This window comes from Plasmodium chabaudi (genome assembly GCF_900002335.3).
Source record: "Plasmodium chabaudi chabaudi strain AS genome assembly, chromosome: 4".
Classification (NCBI taxonomy): Eukaryota; Apicomplexa; class Aconoidasida; order Haemosporida; family Plasmodiidae; genus Plasmodium; species Plasmodium chabaudi.
In genome coordinates this window covers 515,729-534,759 of record NC_030104.2, presented here as the reverse complement: position 1 = coordinate 534,759, position 19,031 = coordinate 515,729, and the positions used below count along the sequence as shown (strand labels likewise).

The 19,031-nt window shown below is 24.7% G+C and overlaps 6 protein-coding genes across 6 annotated transcripts; 3 read left to right on the top strand and 3 right to left on the bottom strand.

Annotated features, from left to right (window-relative positions):
* Positions 1-1,656: 1,656 nt before the first annotated feature.
* On the top strand, positions 1,657-7,704 carry PCHAS_0414900 (conserved Plasmodium protein, unknown function; the record flags this gene model as incomplete). The annotated part of the gene is made up of 2 exons (XM_736951.2): positions 1,657-5,020; positions 5,132-7,704. The coding sequence occupies 2 exons, from the start codon at positions 1,657-1,659 to the stop codon at positions 7,702-7,704; spliced, it is 5,937 nt and encodes a 1,978-aa protein (XP_742044.2).
* Positions 7,705-7,977: 273 nt separating this feature from the next.
* PCHAS_0414800 (mitochondrial ribosomal protein L27 precursor, putative) lies at positions 7,978-8,895 on the bottom strand (the record flags this gene model as incomplete). Its single annotated transcript, XM_739327.2, has 1 exon — positions 7,978-8,895. One exon carries the CDS (start codon positions 8,893-8,895, stop codon positions 7,978-7,980), a length of 918 nt encoding a protein of 305 aa, XP_744420.2.
* A 1,410-nt stretch (positions 8,896-10,305) lies between these two features.
* On the top strand, positions 10,306-11,211 carry PCHAS_0414700 (microneme associated antigen, putative; the record flags this gene model as incomplete). Its single annotated transcript, XM_739328.1, has 1 exon — positions 10,306-11,211. One exon carries the CDS (start codon positions 10,306-10,308, stop codon positions 11,209-11,211), a length of 906 nt encoding a protein of 301 aa, XP_744421.1.
* Positions 11,212-11,351: 140 nt separating this feature from the next.
* On the bottom strand, positions 11,352-12,292 carry PCHAS_0414600 (conserved Plasmodium protein, unknown function; the record flags this gene model as incomplete). The annotated part of the gene is made up of 2 exons (XM_016800025.1): positions 11,352-11,876; positions 11,966-12,292. The coding sequence occupies 2 exons, from the start codon at positions 12,290-12,292 to the stop codon at positions 11,352-11,354; spliced, it is 852 nt and encodes a 283-aa protein (XP_016653320.1).
* A 1,399-nt stretch (positions 12,293-13,691) lies between these two features.
* On the top strand, positions 13,692-14,594 carry PCHAS_0414500 (zinc finger protein, putative; the record flags this gene model as incomplete). Its single annotated transcript, XM_737849.2, has 1 exon — positions 13,692-14,594. One exon carries the CDS (start codon positions 13,692-13,694, stop codon positions 14,592-14,594), a length of 903 nt encoding a protein of 300 aa, XP_742942.2.
* Positions 14,595-14,823: 229 nt separating this feature from the next.
* On the bottom strand, positions 14,824-18,056 carry PCHAS_0414400 (conserved Plasmodium protein, unknown function; the record flags this gene model as incomplete). Its single annotated transcript, XM_016800024.1, has 2 exons — positions 14,824-14,912; positions 15,020-18,056. The coding sequence occupies 2 exons, from the start codon at positions 18,054-18,056 to the stop codon at positions 14,824-14,826; spliced, it is 3,126 nt and encodes a 1,041-aa protein (XP_016653319.1).
* Positions 18,057-19,031: the final 975 nt, after the last annotated feature.

Genomic DNA, 19,031 nt, shown 5'->3' with positions numbered 1-19,031 from the left:
ATGGCATAAAATAAGATATATTTTAATATATTTTATTCCATGTTCATAATATAATTTTATATATAATACACGCACACACGTTTATATACATTATATGTTATACTGCTTTCGATTTCTTCTTATATAGATGGACGCATTTTACGCATAAGGCTAACTTATTAAAACATCATTTTATTTTACTTTTTTTCTATTTTTACTTGTATCCCTATTTTCACAAAATGGGCGATCTTAAAAGGTATCAACATATCTCTACTGTTAAGTATGTAGCTAAATCCTTAAAAAAAAAAAAAACAAATAAATATTATGTACAAGCAATAAATAAATGATACATTAAAAAAAAATTATATTATTAATGTTCAGAATTTTCAAACTTTTCATTTTTTCTCTTTCGTTTTTGCTACCTTTAGATATGAAAAAAAGAAAGTGTAATAATAGGAGTTTTTTCATCATAGCTGTTAACAATAACACATTGTTAATCCTATTTATAAACACATAAACAACACAACATCTTTATTTTTATTTTATAATTTGTCCAACTTAAAACAATTAAATTGTTATTGCTTTCGTTACGGATATTATTAAGTGTGTGATTGTAATATCCCTCTAAATTACCTAGAAATATTTTCCTCCTATTTTTTTTTTCTTTTATAATTTTATTGAAAATAGGAAAATAAAACAAATGGTATGTTAAATATAACATAAAAAATGAAATATAAAACAAAAAAGCGAAACAAAACAATTAAGAAAATGTGCTCCCATATAAGGGTATAATTTGTGTACACTGTAATAATATGTTACCCATGTACATTAAATATTTTATAAAAAGTTCATATATTTTTCTATAAATGCATATTCAAGCAAATACATTGAATAATACTAGAACTAGCGAAAGCTAAAATAATTAATGCAATAAAAATGAAATATCCCATAAACGAATACCTAATTAATAAATATTTCTTACATACGCACGTGCGTACCCGTTGAATGCATGGCCTTATATTTATTCATTACAAATAGGGCGTTTAAATAGGCAAATAAATAAAGTGGGTATATAAGGCGAAAAATAAAGCGAATAAATTAGTGTAATATATAAGTGTGGAACCATATAATATATGTAAAAACAATTAAAGCACATAAAATATTATATAAAAAATATTTACCTAAATTAACATAAATTTTGCAAACTTTGATACTTTATAATTTTTTCTCTTTCTCTATATATGTATTTATTGTATCCTAATTAAAAATGCTTAATCGATCTAAATAATTAAAATAAATTAGAAAAAAATATATACTATATGTCTTTTATGTACGTTCATAAAAAGAAGGGAAATTGTATATTTCCGTCGTTTTAATTAAAATATATCCTTAAATTCGTTTATTACACTATTTTTTATATTATTTTTAATTTTTATTTTTTTCTTTCGCCTTTAAAATATTCACAAAAATAGAAATGAACTACATATTCACCATTTAAAAAAAAAACATAAATAATACAAGTCACTCCATCATTTGCCTAATACAGGCCCACATATACACACAAATGCTTAAAGGTGACATGTGTGAATTTCGCAACTCTTCACCTTTACAATCCCATGGTCTTATATTTTACATGTTGAACCAAGGCAAGGGAAACCTTTCATGTAACAGTTTAAAATGATTAATATGCATATGCAAGTAATTCAAAATGAAAAAAATAATAATATTGAAGAACAACAAAATAAATATTTAAACAATGAGGTGAAGAAAAGTAATTATTGTGATATATCTTTATTAAAATTAATTGATGAATGGTCTGATATAGAAGCTAATTTATACCCAATTAAAAATAACAAAATATTAAAAAAGATAAAATATGAAATAAAAAAGTTTATATATTCAAATATTTTACACAAAATAAAAGTCAATTTTAGCTTGTTTAAAATATATTATAATTATAAATATAGCTACAATCTTTCATATGTAAACAATCAGTATTTGTTTGACATATGCTCAAACAGTTGTGACTATTTTTATGAAATATTAAAAAAATATCACCAGGAAAATGACTTCCAATCCGGTGCCACACTTTTGGAGGAAAAACATGGAAAAGAGGTTGATCAAAAAAACGAAAATGACCTGACCTGTTCAGAAAATACCTGCACTGTTCAGAAAAATTATAACAAATATATGGATGAATTATTTCATGAAAATGATAGTATTAACAATAATGAGGAAAAATGTCTTATCCTAACTCAACTATACACATCAATAGTTTATTATTTTATTTTGTTAATAAAAAATAAGTACTATCTAGACTTTATTTGCCTGTACATGTACATAAAATTTTATTTTTCCCTAAATCGGCTATTTATAAAAAGAAATATATGTTTAAATTTTACATGTCACAAAACTTTTTTGGATTTACTTTTTTTATTATCAGACATAAGTATATACAACAATTTTGATGATGAAAATAATGGAAAGAAAGAAAATGAATGGGAAAAAAAATACACAAATAAACTAGGAGATTTTTATAATTTTGATAAATTTGATGAAAATATAAATATAGGCAATCTAACAAATTTATCTTTTAATTTACTTTTAAATTTAAGAGTAAATATAAATTTTTATGAAACAAATTATGATATAGATCAAAATAAATATAAATATATTTGTAAGTATTTACTAATTTTTCAAAATGAACTTATACAAAAATATGTTATAAAAATAAACGAGCTAACCAGTTTGACATTAAAATATAAGCAACACATTTCTAAAAAAAATAAGCAAACTAAACAAGATTCCAATTCAGGATACACACATTTGTCTAACCCTTCTGAGTCATATATTCAAGACTCCTTAACCGATTATTTGTCTGTCCATTGTACTGATCAACCAAACCATATTCTAAATCCAAGACAACAAAATTATGGCGAAATAAATGGCTTTTCTTCAACCCATGCTAATAGCCCACATCCTTATGATGCCTATGAAAACTTTTCAAATAAAAATAGTCTACTTAAAAATTATATCTTTCAAAAGAGTAGCAACATATTTAACATAGGTAATGCAGGTAATGCAGGTAATGATATGGGCATGGAGAACTTAAGTATGCTATACGAAGATAACAATTTGTCAAGCTACAATAATAAATTTTTAAGTACCAATCCAATGATTATGCAATTTGATAATCATACAAATGTAAAAAATAGTTACTTTGAAAATCAGTTTGTTTTTATTTGTTTAAATAATAAAACATATAGAATTCAAATTGAAAAATTAATTCCAAATTTTTTTCATAAAAAAACTATTCTTAATCTTGGCTCTGAATATATATACAACGATCAAGCTGACATTGACTTATTAAACTTTTTCAGTCCATCAAATAATCAACCAAATATAATACTAAAAAGGAATACAAAATGTATGATCAAATATTTTGATCAGCCTAACTATAATGATGTAAATAAAAATCGAACCGACCATTTTGATAATGAAGAATGTAATTCCTTTTTGTGGGGCAAGTCTTATGCTAACGACACACTTATATTAAAAATATTAGAGCGAAAAATAATAAATGAAAAGAATGAACAGAGTGAAAAATATAAAAATAATTATTTAAACATAATTAATAGTATATATGTAACCCTACATAAGAATGTCATTTGTAGTATTGATCATCGAATTGAAGAATATAGATATATAATTTTTAAAAAGTTTTTCATATTTTTTGCTAACCATTTTCAAAAAAATAATGAGAATTGGAAAAGTTATACTCTTGAATGTTTAGTTGGGTATGAAAATGAAATGTTTATTGCAAACAAAAAGGAAAGAAAAATTGTAGGAACTGATATAAATTATAATAAATTTTGTGAAAAGAAAATAAAAAATGGATCTATATATATTAGTAAAAATATAATATGTGTTGATTATAATATAGCTTTTTGGGAAAAACAAAAAAATAAAAAATATTTTGATCTTCATTTTAAACCATTTCAAAATATATTTTCCTCTCCCTTCTATCAAAAATATTTTCACATATTTTTATATTTTTCTAAAATAGGATCATTAGTACGATATATCAAAACATTTGTTAAGGTCTTTTTAAAACTTATTTATAAAAAAGAAAAGGATTACACAAGTAAAAATGCACACACAACAAAAAAATTTCACATTCTTGACGAGAGAACAAATGCACACGCAACAAAAAAATATCACATTCTTGACGAGAGAACAAATGCACACACAACAAGAAAATATCACATTCTTGACGAGAGAACAAATGCACACTTCAATGGTATTATCCCATTTGGTGATATCTTTATATCATTTGTAAATAGTGTAAATAAATATATTCTTAAATATGAAAAAGTTATAAGAAAAATTATATTATATGCCGATTTAAAAACACCTTTAGATATATATAATAAAATAAAACAACATACAGAATGCATTACATTTTTAAGTTTCCTATGCTCATGTTATACCTATAAAGCAGACATATTTAACAAGAATCCATTTTCCTTTTATCAAAATTGTAATTTAAATAAAGAGAATGCAAAATTTGTCACGGAATATAACTATGTTTCGAATGTTATCTATGGCCTTACTCATAAAACAAAATTAAATGAAAGTAAAAGACTAGCACTAAACAACAACAAAGATAATGCTAATCACAAGTTTGAAACAAAAAATAATTGCTTGTTCATATTTCCTAGGGGAAACGAACTTATAAGTTATGTATACTCTTTTTACTATCTATTTATAAATACAAATAATAAAAATTTAAAAAAATTATGTAAATATATTTTTTTAAAAATAATTAAACCATTCTTACACTTCCTTTATTCATACGTATTTATGGGAATAAATAAAGACTGTTACTTTGAATATATTTTAAATGAAAAAATGAATATGCAATTTTTTTTTATACACACGGACCGCCAAATTATTTTTAACAAACCCAACTTGAAATCAAATCAAACACTTTCCCTTCCCATATTTTTGAAGTACGCTATTCAAATTGTCTACGAAACAGGTACGCCCTTACCCGATCCAACCCACCTACATCCCCGTTAATATGTTGCTTCTCACCCCATTTCATTTCCCATCGTTTGCTAACCCAATCCCTACTTCTTCCCCTTTGCAGCATCCCTTTCCAAATTTTTGCGACGATCAAGTGAAAACGATTTTTACCTCTCCCTTCCCAATTTCCCACCAAAGAAACCTTTTCAAAATGACAAGAAAAATAAAAAAACAAACAAAAGTAAACGAACAAATAAAGTAGAAGACTTTTGTATAAAAAATGAAACCGAAATCGCCAAATTTCTATGCTCAGCTTCCATAAATAAAATAAAAAACTTTTTAAATTTTTATGATAAATATAAAAAAATAAAAAAAAAAAAAAAAAAAAAAAAAACTCAAAATATTTTCATAAAATGCTGGAATAATGAAAAATACTTAAATTATGTTCATAAAAAAACGAGAAAAACAGTAGGAAATAAATTAAGAAATTATTTTGATACTTTTTGTCTTTTTCTTCTAAACGTTAATGATAATACAATAAATCATGAGTCATTCATAAAAGGAAAAGGTTTTACGAAAAATAAAAGACATTCTACAACATCACACGAAGGGAAGCAAACACAAATTATGTACAACCATTTTGGCAATTTTAGAAAATTAAAAAAAATCAAAAACAATTTTAAATATTCGATGAATCGATATACTAAGATAGCTACTATGAAAAGCTCTCCGAAAATTCGGTCCCTAGTTAGCATAAATAAAAGGAAAAAAAAAAAAAAAAAAAAAAAAATCATTTTTTATAAAAAAAAAATAAACAGACTAGCCAAACAAAACAAGACACATTACGACACGGATGCCTTGTCGACTTCTCTCTCTTCAAGTGATGATGAAATTGAGCAGGCTGATAATATGTATAACAACCTAAATATAGATAGTAAAACGGATCCGTTATTATCGAAAAATATGGCAATGCAAATACAACGTAATGCACAGACACAAGAACAAAAAGAAATCGATTCTCAAAATGGTTATAATATAAATAAAAAAAATGAAAATATCGAACTCATTGATTTATTCAAATTTAAAACACACACTGAGTATGACCCTAGTAACGACATTTTATGGCAAAAAAATAATCTGATAAAATTTAAAATAAATTATAAGGAAGAAACACAAATTAAAAACGATGTAAAACCATGTCAGCCCATACATGATAAATCAATTAAAACAACCTACATTAATGAAAAGAATGTTGAAGTCAAAAGTGTAAATTATTTTTTATATAGAAACATATTTATTCCTATAAATAATCATTTTTATACTATTAATAAAATACTTGTACATTCATATTTGATAAATAAAAATCTGCTAGCTTATTTATGTTTGTTAAAATGTTTATTATTCGATGAATGTGAAGATAATTATAATTTTCTCAGTTCTATTATGATAAATAAAAATAATAATTTAACTAAGTTCCAAAATATAAACTTAAATAATTTTGAAATTGAAGATAGTTGTGAAAATAAAATAAAAATATATAAGACAAATAATACTTACCATTCAAGAAAATTATCAAACAGTATTTCAAACAAAAATAAAATTCTTATTGAACATAAATTTAATACAAATTTTTATAAAGCCAATCTTATAACAAATAAATTTTTTAATATAAATATAAATTTACACATTCCTTCAATTTTAAAAATATTTTTTGATAATGATGTTGTAAATTATTATAAAAATATATACTGCTTAGTATCTTTATTCTATTTTACTATAAACAATTTAAAAGATATATTTTTTATTATACGTTTGTTTTCAAAGCCAGTCATATATAAGTATGCCGAAAAAGTACCTGACGAATTACACACAACTAGCGATGAAAATGGAATAGAAAAAAAAAGCGAAAAAAAAAATGAAAAAAATATATTCAGTAATGCTAGCTTTAAATATATGAACATAATTAAAAAAATTGCAAACAAACATAAGGATTATACGGATGAAAATGAAGACATTGAAAATTTCTTTTGTGTTATAAGTAAAAAATCGAGCCACACTTTTTTGACAAATCATAAAATTTTAAATGTGGGATTTGATAAAAAATTTCTGAACAATAATAATAATAAAATAATAAAATATCTTGAAAATGTGAAAATATTTAATGAAATTTTAAACGATTTTAATAAAATACGAAGTGAAATGCTTTTAATTATTACTTATTTATATGATTATATAATTAATATAAATATTTATAAAAATTATTTTTTATGTTTTCAAAATATGCTAAAGACAGATCAATTTATTCAACTAATTTATATTCATAAATATTTTCTTCAATATATTTTTAAGTTCTCATTTTTGGCTAGTAATTTTTTTTTTTTTAGCAAAATCATTTTTAATATTATTAACACTATAGATCAATTTAAAAAGCTAGTAACTTCTCTACAACCTTTGGATAATTTGAACTCAGATCAAGATCAAACATTTTCTCTTATTTTTGATAAGCATCATAAGATTGTTGAAGAAAATATTATTTTATTAACATCCGAAGAGGCACAAAAAATTATCAAAAATTTTTATATTAATAGAAATAATTTAGTTACACACATAACCAAATTTCAAAACAACAACCTCGATTATATTTACAACAAATTCTATTTTAACGATTACTATTCGTCTTTATTTGATCAGTCATAGCAAACCCTTGAATTCTTTGAAATTATTCAAACTTATTTTATTTTTTTTGTACATGTAATTTACATTTTTTACAATCTTCCGAATTTTATGTTTATCTTTCTATATAAAGACCTTTCCACCTTTTATTTTACCATCTGTTTTTTCCTCCAATATAACATGGAAATTTACACTATATTAGTGATTATGGAAAAAAATTAATTAAATTTTTTTTTAAATAAAAAAATATATTTGGCTAGCCAGCTAGCTATAATTATACTTTAGTCAGCTTATATTTCAATCCTTTTTGTGATACAAAATGGGTACCTCTTTTAATGTTGGATTATCATAAATATCGTATTTTGTCAAAAATTGTGGTTTGATTGGAGGTTTAATATATTGTGTGTTTTTAAATTTAGGAAATGTAACAATATTTTTCATTCTTAAATATATTAAACTTCGATTTTCTTCAAAGGATTTTATATGTTCTGTTCTATACCTGTATAGGTCATCTTCATGTAATTCTTCTAGCTCTTCCGGAATTACATTAACAATTAATATATTTTGTAAAACATGAAATGTATATTTAACTCGTCCATTTGTCAAAGATATTAAACTTGTATTTTTTGCTACTTTTACATTTTCACCTGGATAATATTTAAAGTTTCTTTTTCTTGTTTTTTTTTCATAATTAAATGCAATAATTTTTCTTTGCTTAACTAATAATTGTCCTGTCTGTACATATTCTCCGCTTAATCGCTTTATTCCAATTTTCGCTTTTTGGCCTTGCCCATTTGGTGAACTTCTACTTTTCCTTCGATAGGAACTAGTTTTAACCATTTTATTTCTTTTAAATATTTTTATAAAATCGGTACCATTATTATTTGTAAAATGATTACTATAATTCCATATATTATAATTTACATTTTGTAAACAATTTATGAACATGTTCATATTTTTTCCAAAATGTGTACTTAATATATTGCTTGTGCATATATTTTTTTTGTTTATAAAATTTTTTTTTATTCCTCCCTTATCAATATTCCTAATATTATTTATGGTATAAAAAGTGTGTTGTCTTAAACTGGGCTTAGCGACAAATCCATTACTAAAATAAGTTACTATTGAATTATTTTTGCGCACATTTTGTATTTTTGAAAGAGGAGAAATTGTTAAATTGTTAAAATGTTTAAATATTTGGCTAGGAAAAAACATGTTTGCTTATCTCATTCAATTGTGAATATGTACGTATATCACATACAAGCATATAATCATGTTTTATGAACTTCCTAGTTTTGGCTATATCCCCTTTTAAATAACGTCCATTTTATGCTACATATTTTTTTCCTTATCCCTTTTTCTTATACAATTTTAAAAGAAAAAAATACATAATTAAAAAAAAAATAAAATAACTAACCTCAAAACTTAAAATTACTTCATGCTTATAAAATAAGTAGTACTGGAGAAAAAAATAAACATTATAGCTACAAAAAATTGCGAAAAAAATAATTAATTAAAAAAATAAATAAATAAAATTACAACAAATTTATGTTTTTTATTTGATAATAATACACAGTGTATAATCCTTAGTATACGTATAAGCATATATAGGTACGTGTGCTTAGGTATATACATATAATATTGTGTACAGCGTTAAAGGGAATTTTCCCTTTCCCTTTTTTTTTTAAATGCTACTAATATGTTTAATTATACTTTATTCATATTTACATAAAGATCTATCCTTCTTTTTGTTATTATTTGGGGGTATATAACAAATGGTATTATATATATATACATAATTATGTTTTAAAAAATTCAGAAATTTTTTTTTTATAATATAGGGTATATTTTTTTTCCTTTTTTTTGTTCCCCTATATACACACAATATAACAAATTCGATTATTTTATACCCCAAGAAAAGTACATAGACTTTTCACCTAACCATTTAGAAATAAATATATATAAGTGTAAGATAAAAATTTTATATAAACATATTTTGTGTGATCGTTGTGTATTAACCTGATATAGCAACCTATACAACTTTAACTAGCAATGGTTATCGATACGCATACAGTATGTTTTTTTTTTTTTTTTTTTTTTAATTTTTATTTCTATTTAAGTACAAATTTTCGTTTAACCAATAAGCGGAATAAACATTTTTTTCATAAACAAATAAATCGTGTGTCCCCATAATTCTTTTTTTCCACACTCTTTAATAATTAAATTCATATCAATTTTTTCGTATAAAAGGTTGTAAAATTTGTTATCCTTTTTTTCACAAAAAGAATTTTGTTTATATAAGTTATAAAACCATTTCACATTGTTTTGTATCGATTTTTTTTTAGTTATACAATTTTATTTGCTCTTCTAATTTGTATATATATGTTTTCTTATTGCTTCGTTTCTTTTTCGACACTTTCATTTATTTCGTACGCTCGTTCGTTTCTTAAGTTGTGGACTCCCCGTTTGGTCTATGCATAAGCATGCGCATCGTGTGTGGGAATAGGAAGTAGTAGTGGGACGAAGTAGTAGTGGGACGAAGTAGTAGTGGGACGAAGTAGTAGCGGGAAGAAGTAGTAGCGGGAAGAAGTAGTAGTGGGACGAAGTAGCAGGGAGTAGGACACAATGCAGGAGCAGTTCTTCAAAGGGAAGTTCAGCATTTTGAACGGGGGCCTGTTCAGCAACCTGTGCAGAATAAATCCGAGTCAGCCCAAAGGAAACGACACAGAAGGGGGACCCCTAAAAGATGAGCGATGTCTTAAAAATGGAGAATCGGACGAGCATGCCGCAAGCATAACAAACTATGACAAATCAGAAAAAATGAAAAAGAATTTTAATTCGCAACTTATCTATTCATACTACAATAATTTTACAGCAAACAAACTTATTGAATATGAACCAGAAAAAAAAAGCACAAGCAGTTTATACACATATGAGAAAAATAGAAACAATAATGAATATAATAAAAATAAAAAATTGTGTAACACAGAAAGGAATAACAATTGTAGAACCCAATTTAACAATAATAATAACAGAATAAATAAGCAATCAAATTATGAACAGTTTGAAAATAATAATGAAAATGAAATATCCTATTTTAAAGAAGATAATACAATTTATAATGAATTTAAAAAGTTGAAAAATGATATAATAGCATTACAAATTATGAATGTAAATTTACAAAAACAAGTTTTAGCTAGTCATGTTATAAATAATTCAAATGCAATACCTCAGCATATAATAATAAATAACAAAACTGAAGTTGCATCAAATACTCTTAATCAGGTTCAAAACAGTAACAATAATAACAACAAAAAGAATGGACTTATATATATGTTATTAAAAAAACTATTAAGTAGTAGAATAAATCAAATGCTTATTGTCTCATCTTTTTTTATTTCAATTTATATCGCTCATAAGCATTGGCAACGTGCACTAAAAATAGCAGAACTTCAATCGAAAGTAAATTCAAACTTTATTCTTAAAAGTGTAAAAACGATAGAGGAGTTAGTAGGGATTCGAGGCCGTTGACCAGGACAATGCCCACCTCTGTTCTCCTCCTTTTGAAAGCTAACAAAGTGATAATCGAAAGGAATGTATATCCCCTTTTTAAAGTTAAAAGATAAGTTAATATTCAAGCAATTATGAATAAGTAGATGGTGATGACAAAATTAAAAAACATAAAAACAGGATATATAAAAATTGTTTATAGAATACAAATCATACAGTTCCTGAATAAATTCAATTACATCTATTTTATCAACATTTTCTCGAATATATTTGATAAATTCTTCAATATATTTTATATCATCTGTTTTTGAATTATTTTTTTTATATTCATGATTATCCATATACTTAGTAAATAATGCTGTATCTTTAACATATGGATAAAAATTTCCAGTTATTTTTCTATAAAATTCATTTAAACATATTATTACAAATTCAAATTTTGAAAATATTATTGACGGATCGTCTCGATATATGTCTATTACATCTTCTATATCTTGAATATATGTATTAAAATAAGTATATAAAATACGACTCTGGGTTGTTTCAGCACAATTTTTAATTAGATGTTCATATCGTTCATCTATCTCATATAAAAAGGAAAATACTTCTTCGATGGATTTGCAAAACGGGTTGTAGGTAAATACTTCTTCGAGGACTGCGGGCAGGGCCTTCGCCATTTGTCGGAACTGCAATGGGGAGGAAGAAAAGCGAAAATTAGTAAAACGAAATAAAGGGAAACAAAAATTAAGTTGAGAATGCCGAGACAAGCATGTACCGTGTTGATGATGCAGTTGAAGATCGACGTCTTGATGTCGATAATATTTCGCAGATTGTTAATGCGCAGATTATTTAAGAGAGAAACATGAAGAGTATTTAAGTCTATATCAAAGATTTGTTTCTGTACATCTTCGTACGATAAATTATCAAGGGAATCCGAATTTTTCAACTTGGTTTCCAAAAAGTTATATGACTTATCACATTTCGATAAATATATGCTATCATTTTTTTTTTCTTCATCATTATTACATTTTACAAAATAACTCTTTACACTAAATAACATAATTAATGTTATAAACAGTTCAAAAAATTTTATTATTTTCATTTTTTTTCTATAAATAAATTATATTAAGAATGTGTTTTACTTGCGTCGATTGCTGACCCATCTTTCTTACACCCAACCGTTTACGAGTTGCAAAGTTGCAAGTTGAAAAGTTGCAAAGCTGAAAAATGCTATTGCGCATACACTTTGTGAAATTGATGAGTTTTGGAAATTTTGGGGGTTTGGAAAAATGCTACTGTAACTGTACAACGAAAGACAAAGCGGCAAAGGTTTTCAGCTTTCTCGATTTTGTTTAATTTTGTTGAACTTTTTCAACATTTTCAACATTTTAAAGAAGTAAGAAATGAACGAAACAAGGATAGAAAAAAATTTAAGTACGTCAGCTTATTTGTGCATGCAAGTGAGTTTCATTTTTGTGTCAAATTTGTACATACATATGTATGTATATGCATGCTATTTTTTTATGCAACTTTTACAAAAAAAATTATAATACCGAGGGATGATCGAATTGGTTTCCATTCCTCATCGCCACCTCTTACACGTCTTAATGCATGCATTATTTTCAACCTGCTTTTCAATTTTTCAACTTTTTCAACCTTTTCAACTCTTTCAGCCCATTGTATATCCAAGAGGAATGAAGAAATGCCAGACACAAAAAAAGAAGGTAGAGAAAGATGGATGGGTCACATAGGGAGGAATTACATATTGTTGAAGTCCATCTAAATAAGTTACTATCCAGAAATAAAAACGAGGGGCATATGTTGGTCTTCCCTATTTTTATCGTTCATAAAAGCATTATTAAATATTTATAAAATTTTTTAATAATTAAGATAGAATAAGTTTTAAAGATATACAAAATTTATGTTATATATTTACATTTTTTATGAAATTTTTTTTTTATATGTTGGACAATTATATGGCTATATATGAGAACAAAGGGAATACGAAACGGGTTTCAAAAAAAATAAAAAAATTGCAGTTTAAAAATTTTAATTTCTTACAAGTAGTAATAGGTAATTTTGTGGGACGAATTTTTATTTTATTTTATTTTATTTTTTTTTTTTTAAACATTTGCAAATATTTATTAAATTAATATTTTTATTAATTATGCAAAAATAAATTAAATTAAAAAAATGATAAAGTATATTTTTTTGTGAATTTATCAAGCAGTTTATTTTTTTTTGAAAAGTTGAAATATGAACAGGGATATAACTGGTCCCACATCCCCTCACCGTTTCTTAGCAATCCAATCAGGGTAATGCCAGTATAAAGCGGCAATATACAGTACAGTATAAGTGACAGCTTTAGAGTGTACCTTCGCGAGCTTGTGGGAAAACAAAGCAAATCGAGAAATATGGGATGACAGTATTTTATTGCTGATTACGTATTTTCATACTCCCTACCTTTTCTACCACGTCTCTAGTTTGAATACCCAACTACAATGAATTCATTTCCAAGTAATGCCACGAACTTTAGGAACAGGACTTTAAACAGTTCTACGAAAAATACAAATATAAATTATAAAATAAATTCATATAAAAATGAAAACGTGATATTTTGTCCAGCATGTAATATACCATTTAGTACGAGACTTCGAATAAATCCATGTTATCATACTGTATGTGGAAAATGTTATGAGATGTCTTTACAAAAAAATCAGAGCTGTATAATATGCAATGCCGAAATAAATGATGTTGATTTTATTTTTCAAAATGATAATATATATATATGTCCATACAATTTTTGCAAAAAAGTTTTTTTAAATTTGAAAAGTTATAATTATCATATTTATTTTAAACATGAATTTTTAAAGGAACATGAACAAGATCAGGAATTAGATTGGGATAGAGAAAATGAAAATTTATTTCCAAACAATAATGAATATGAAAATGATAATTTTGTTAACTATGTAAATGGATCAGAGTTTGAAAATAAGTCTTCAACAGAATTTGCAAATATAGAGGAAGATAGCAATCATATGTATGATCATCCTTTAGATAAAAAAATAAATCCTGAATATGTAAAATCAGATCAACCAAATAATAATAAAATTGATACATCAAAAATAAATAATACAAATTTTAATCTAAAAAATAATCCATTCCTTATAAAGAATAATAATACTAACGAAAATACATCAACAAATGTTAATAACAAAATGAATATTCCATTCATAAATAATAAAGTAAATGTTCCAGGGAATTGGAATTTTACATCTATGCCATTTAAATCAAATTTTAGTATACCATCAAATGAAAAATATAATACAACCAATACAAATACAAAAAAAAATACAGAACCTAAAGAAGAGGATGATTATGATAACTTAGAAGACTTAATGTGACAATCAAAAGTACGAGGTTTCCATAAAAAAAACAAAATATATTTTTTTCATTTTGTACTATCCTATTTTTAAATGCCAAAACAGCCATACTCACAAAGTTGTGTACTCTAACGTGGGAATATTTATACACAATATTGACGAAAAAAAATCAGCTGAATAAATATGCAATATTAAACAAGTAAAACAATTATAAATTCATATATAAAATAAACATAAAACAGTGTACGGCTTAATTGGGAAAAATGTATCTCTTCCTTTCCTTCTCGTGCACGCCCAGCGGTATCGACGGGATCACAATGTTCTGCGGCATGTAGTGGTCTGTAAAGGGGGAAAAGGTTAAGAAAAATGAAAAACGTGAAAAAGTTAAGAAAAATAAAAACGTGAAAAACGGGGACGAGATAACTCTCCATCATTTGCAAGCCCACCCTTGAGAAGGTTCCGGACCAAGACACAAAAGGAACCAAAGAAGATCATGCAAATCGAAAACAACTCGACTTTCAAACTAAAGGTTGCCCTAAATACGTCTTTCATATTAAAAAAATATTCTTTAGTGTTATAAATAATTATAACAATAAGCATAGAAGAATTAATATACTTAAAAAAAAAAATCCAAAAAAACGGAATATATTTTTTTTCACTTCCAGACATAGCTATATTTAAATTTCTTCTTAAAATTTCTAAATTACCAATATATAACCAATATAAACATTTTTTAAAAATTACAATTTTATTTAATTTTTGTATCATTTCATCATGTTTATTTTTATGACTTGTACATAATTTTTCTTGAATTTTTATTTTTTTAATAACTTCAATATAGGAAATAATTATTGTAATTATATTTAAAAATAAACCTATTATTATTAATTTAGTCATAGTATATTCTTCTGAATAAACAATAAATATTAATGGAAGTATAACAATCCAAGTCATAAAATTCATTAAGCAAGATATAACACCACATTGTATCATTTGCATCTTCATTCCAAATATCCATGATGCATATATTATTTGAGCTGCTATAATAAATATCAGATAACTTCTGTATAAATTATATAAAATTATTTCACTAACGATATTATTATTTCTTTTAAAATCTAATATATGCATTAATGTAAATAAATATATAAAAAAAAATAAAACAAAAATTCCATATTTTTTTAATAATATATTATAAATATTTGAAATAAAATTTATAACCCTACTAAATAAATTTTGTCTACAACGGTTCATTCCTTTGTCTTTCTTTTCTAATATATATTTTTCATTTATATTACTATTCATATTTATATCTTTACTAGTGCCTTGTTCGTCTTTTTCGTTTTGATCATTTCTATTCTTGCTCATTCCCCAATCGTTAACATCCTTTTTTTCATTTTTCATAAATCCAAAACTCATATCGGAATCAGTCCATTCATAATAGGAGCTTTCTCTATTACTTGTCGAGCTACTTGTAGAAATCATACCTGAATTTTCATCATTGCTACTTTCGTTTTTTGAATATAATATATTGTCTTTTTTTTTATTATTATCATTTTTTATTGGCCCTTCAATATTTTTTTTTTCTTTTCCATTATTATAATATTCACTTGAATTTGTTTGTCTTTTTTTTGAAAAACTATTTTTTAAATCCTCATTATCAAATATGTTCATACTTTTAGGAACATTATAAAAATTTGTTTTGCTTTCTTTTTTTTCTGGCTTTTTATTTTTAAAACTTACACCTTTATTATTTGAAAATGCACAATCGGTAGTTTGATATCCTCCTTCTTCATCTGTATTGAAATCAAGAATTTCTTTTTTGTCTTTTCCTGTTATATTGGATTCCGTATTTTTCGTTGTCATTGTTTTGGCTTGCTTTGTTGCAAAATAATTAAAATTGGAAAAAATTTTTTTTTTTTTTTTTTTTTTTTGGCTAGGCATTTCATAATCGCTAGCTGACTTTGCACTTTTTTTCTTCGAGTAATAAGAGGATGTATAAGACCTATTACTATTTGATTTATTTTTAAAATCGGATTTTTCATATATTTTAACTAGCGATTTATATGTGTAAATTTTTTTTCCTGTGTCCAATAAATCACATTTATAATTTTCAGCAATTTCCGTTAAAATGTTGAAGGGACCCAACAATTGCATTAATACAATAAATACTGTAGAAAAAAGAAAAGAATAGGTACTGAAAAATAGACATAATTTTTGCCAAACAGAATACATAGAACTAGGTGAAGCAGTATTATAAATATTTACATTATTATTTTTTAATTCTCGTAACATATTTATATATGTATTGCATTTCATAAAATTATAACTTGTCCCACTACCTAACCCTTTACTATATAAATAATATTCGTGAGCTTCGTTTTTTAAATAAAAATACATATTCATCATATAAAAACCAAATGTATACAAGCTTATTGTCATTATATTAGTATTCGTATGAAAGTAAGAAGCAAAGGTACTTAAAATAAATATAGATGAACTTCTTGCTAATGTACCATATAAAAAAATTGTTAATTTAAGAAAACCGATCTCTTCGAATATTGAAACTATCTCTTCATATATTTTCTTTGGTTGTGGTATATAAAAAAAAAATGTATTCATAGTAACAACTGATTTTGTAGTAATCCAATTGATTATAATAACAAAAATGAAAAATTTAAAAACACGAATATTCTCCCTTAATAATATAAAATAGCAAAATAATATAAATAATGTCGATATCAAAATTAAGTAGATATAATTATCTTTATTTCCTATAAACCATAAATTTTCATAAAAGTTTACTATAACATGATCATTGAATTCTATACAATGGTTTATTGATTCCATGTAAATAGTATTTGGTGCTGATGCACATTTTGATCCTGGTGTTGTGAAATCAACGAATATTTTTGTCATTCCATATTTTGATTCTTCAGATCTATTATATAGTCTTATAATATTTTGTAAAAATTCAGCAGAAAAATTACATATTTCTTTTGCACAAAATGTTATTGTACCAAATAAAGAAAATATAGTTAGTATGCCCATATGTGGTGACAACATTCTACATGACTTTACATAATTACCTTGTGATACTAATCCTAAGCATTGATGAAATATAAATAAAGGAAATGCATATATTACATAAAGAAAAGAATATACTATTGTTAAAGATTCAGGAGAATAAAATATATTATTATTATAATGGTTACAAGATTGCCATCCTGAATTATCACATATAACTACAACACAACATAATAAAAAAAATGTTCCACCCCATCCTAATTGTACACGCCCAGTTACTATATTTTTTGTTTCTGTTTTATTTTCTATATTATTATAATTATTATCATTTTTGATTTTTACAAAATAATCGGTGTCTTTAAACCATTTATAACTTTCCTTTAATAAATTCTTCTTAAACAATGCAATCGATTCTTTCTCAATTTCATTTTTTAAAAATTCCTCTTCTTTCTTCATTGTTTCAGTAAACCTTTTCTCCAATCTTTTTAAATATATATGCACATTTATTCTATGCACACACTATGGCAACATATGTCTGCATTATTCTTTATACTCTTCCACGTATTTTTTTTTCAAAAATAATTTTATTGATCTTTCAAAATGCGCATGTTCTGACTACAATAAATAAAACTCCATATAACAAACTTCACATCGATTTTTAATATTATAAAATTATATAGATTTCCTTTTATTCCCTTTTAATTTACTCCTAAGAATGCACACACATATATTAGCCCATCCTTTGGGCGTTTTAAAAAAATGTGTGCATACCCCTGTATATACAACAGTTATACCAGGTATTTTTCGCATGTATCTTCATTGAGAAAAAAACATAGAAAAGTGAGTACTCATATGGGCATGTGTATTTATATGGATAGCATGCCAATCTATATCGTATCGCAAAAAATGCTTATTATTACATATATTTTTTTTTATCTTAAATATATGAACAGTTAAGGTTTTTAACATGATATTTTTTAATAAATATTAACGGTTCATATTATTTGTAAGGAAAATTTTGAATTTTAAATAAAGTCTAAACAATTTACATTGCTTTAAAAAATCGCTCGAGCTATACATTATACACACAGAAACTACCATTATGTATTGTACATATAAGTACATATATGCATCAATATATATTAGCAATTTTGTTATATTTAAAAAATAAAAAAAAAATAATAATAGCCTCTTAGCATATAAAAAATCAAGTACTCATTAACTCGTATCTTGTAAATAAATATTTGTAACACTTCATTACAAGCAATACACAATCGGTATAGATCATACAAGAAAATGGTCAAAAAGAAAATCACAATATGTTCGAACAATTTATAAATAAATATTTAATAATAATTTATAGAAGAAAATGTACCTCGAACAATTAGGCACATATTTTCTTCCCTTTGTATTTCGATCAATATATACATA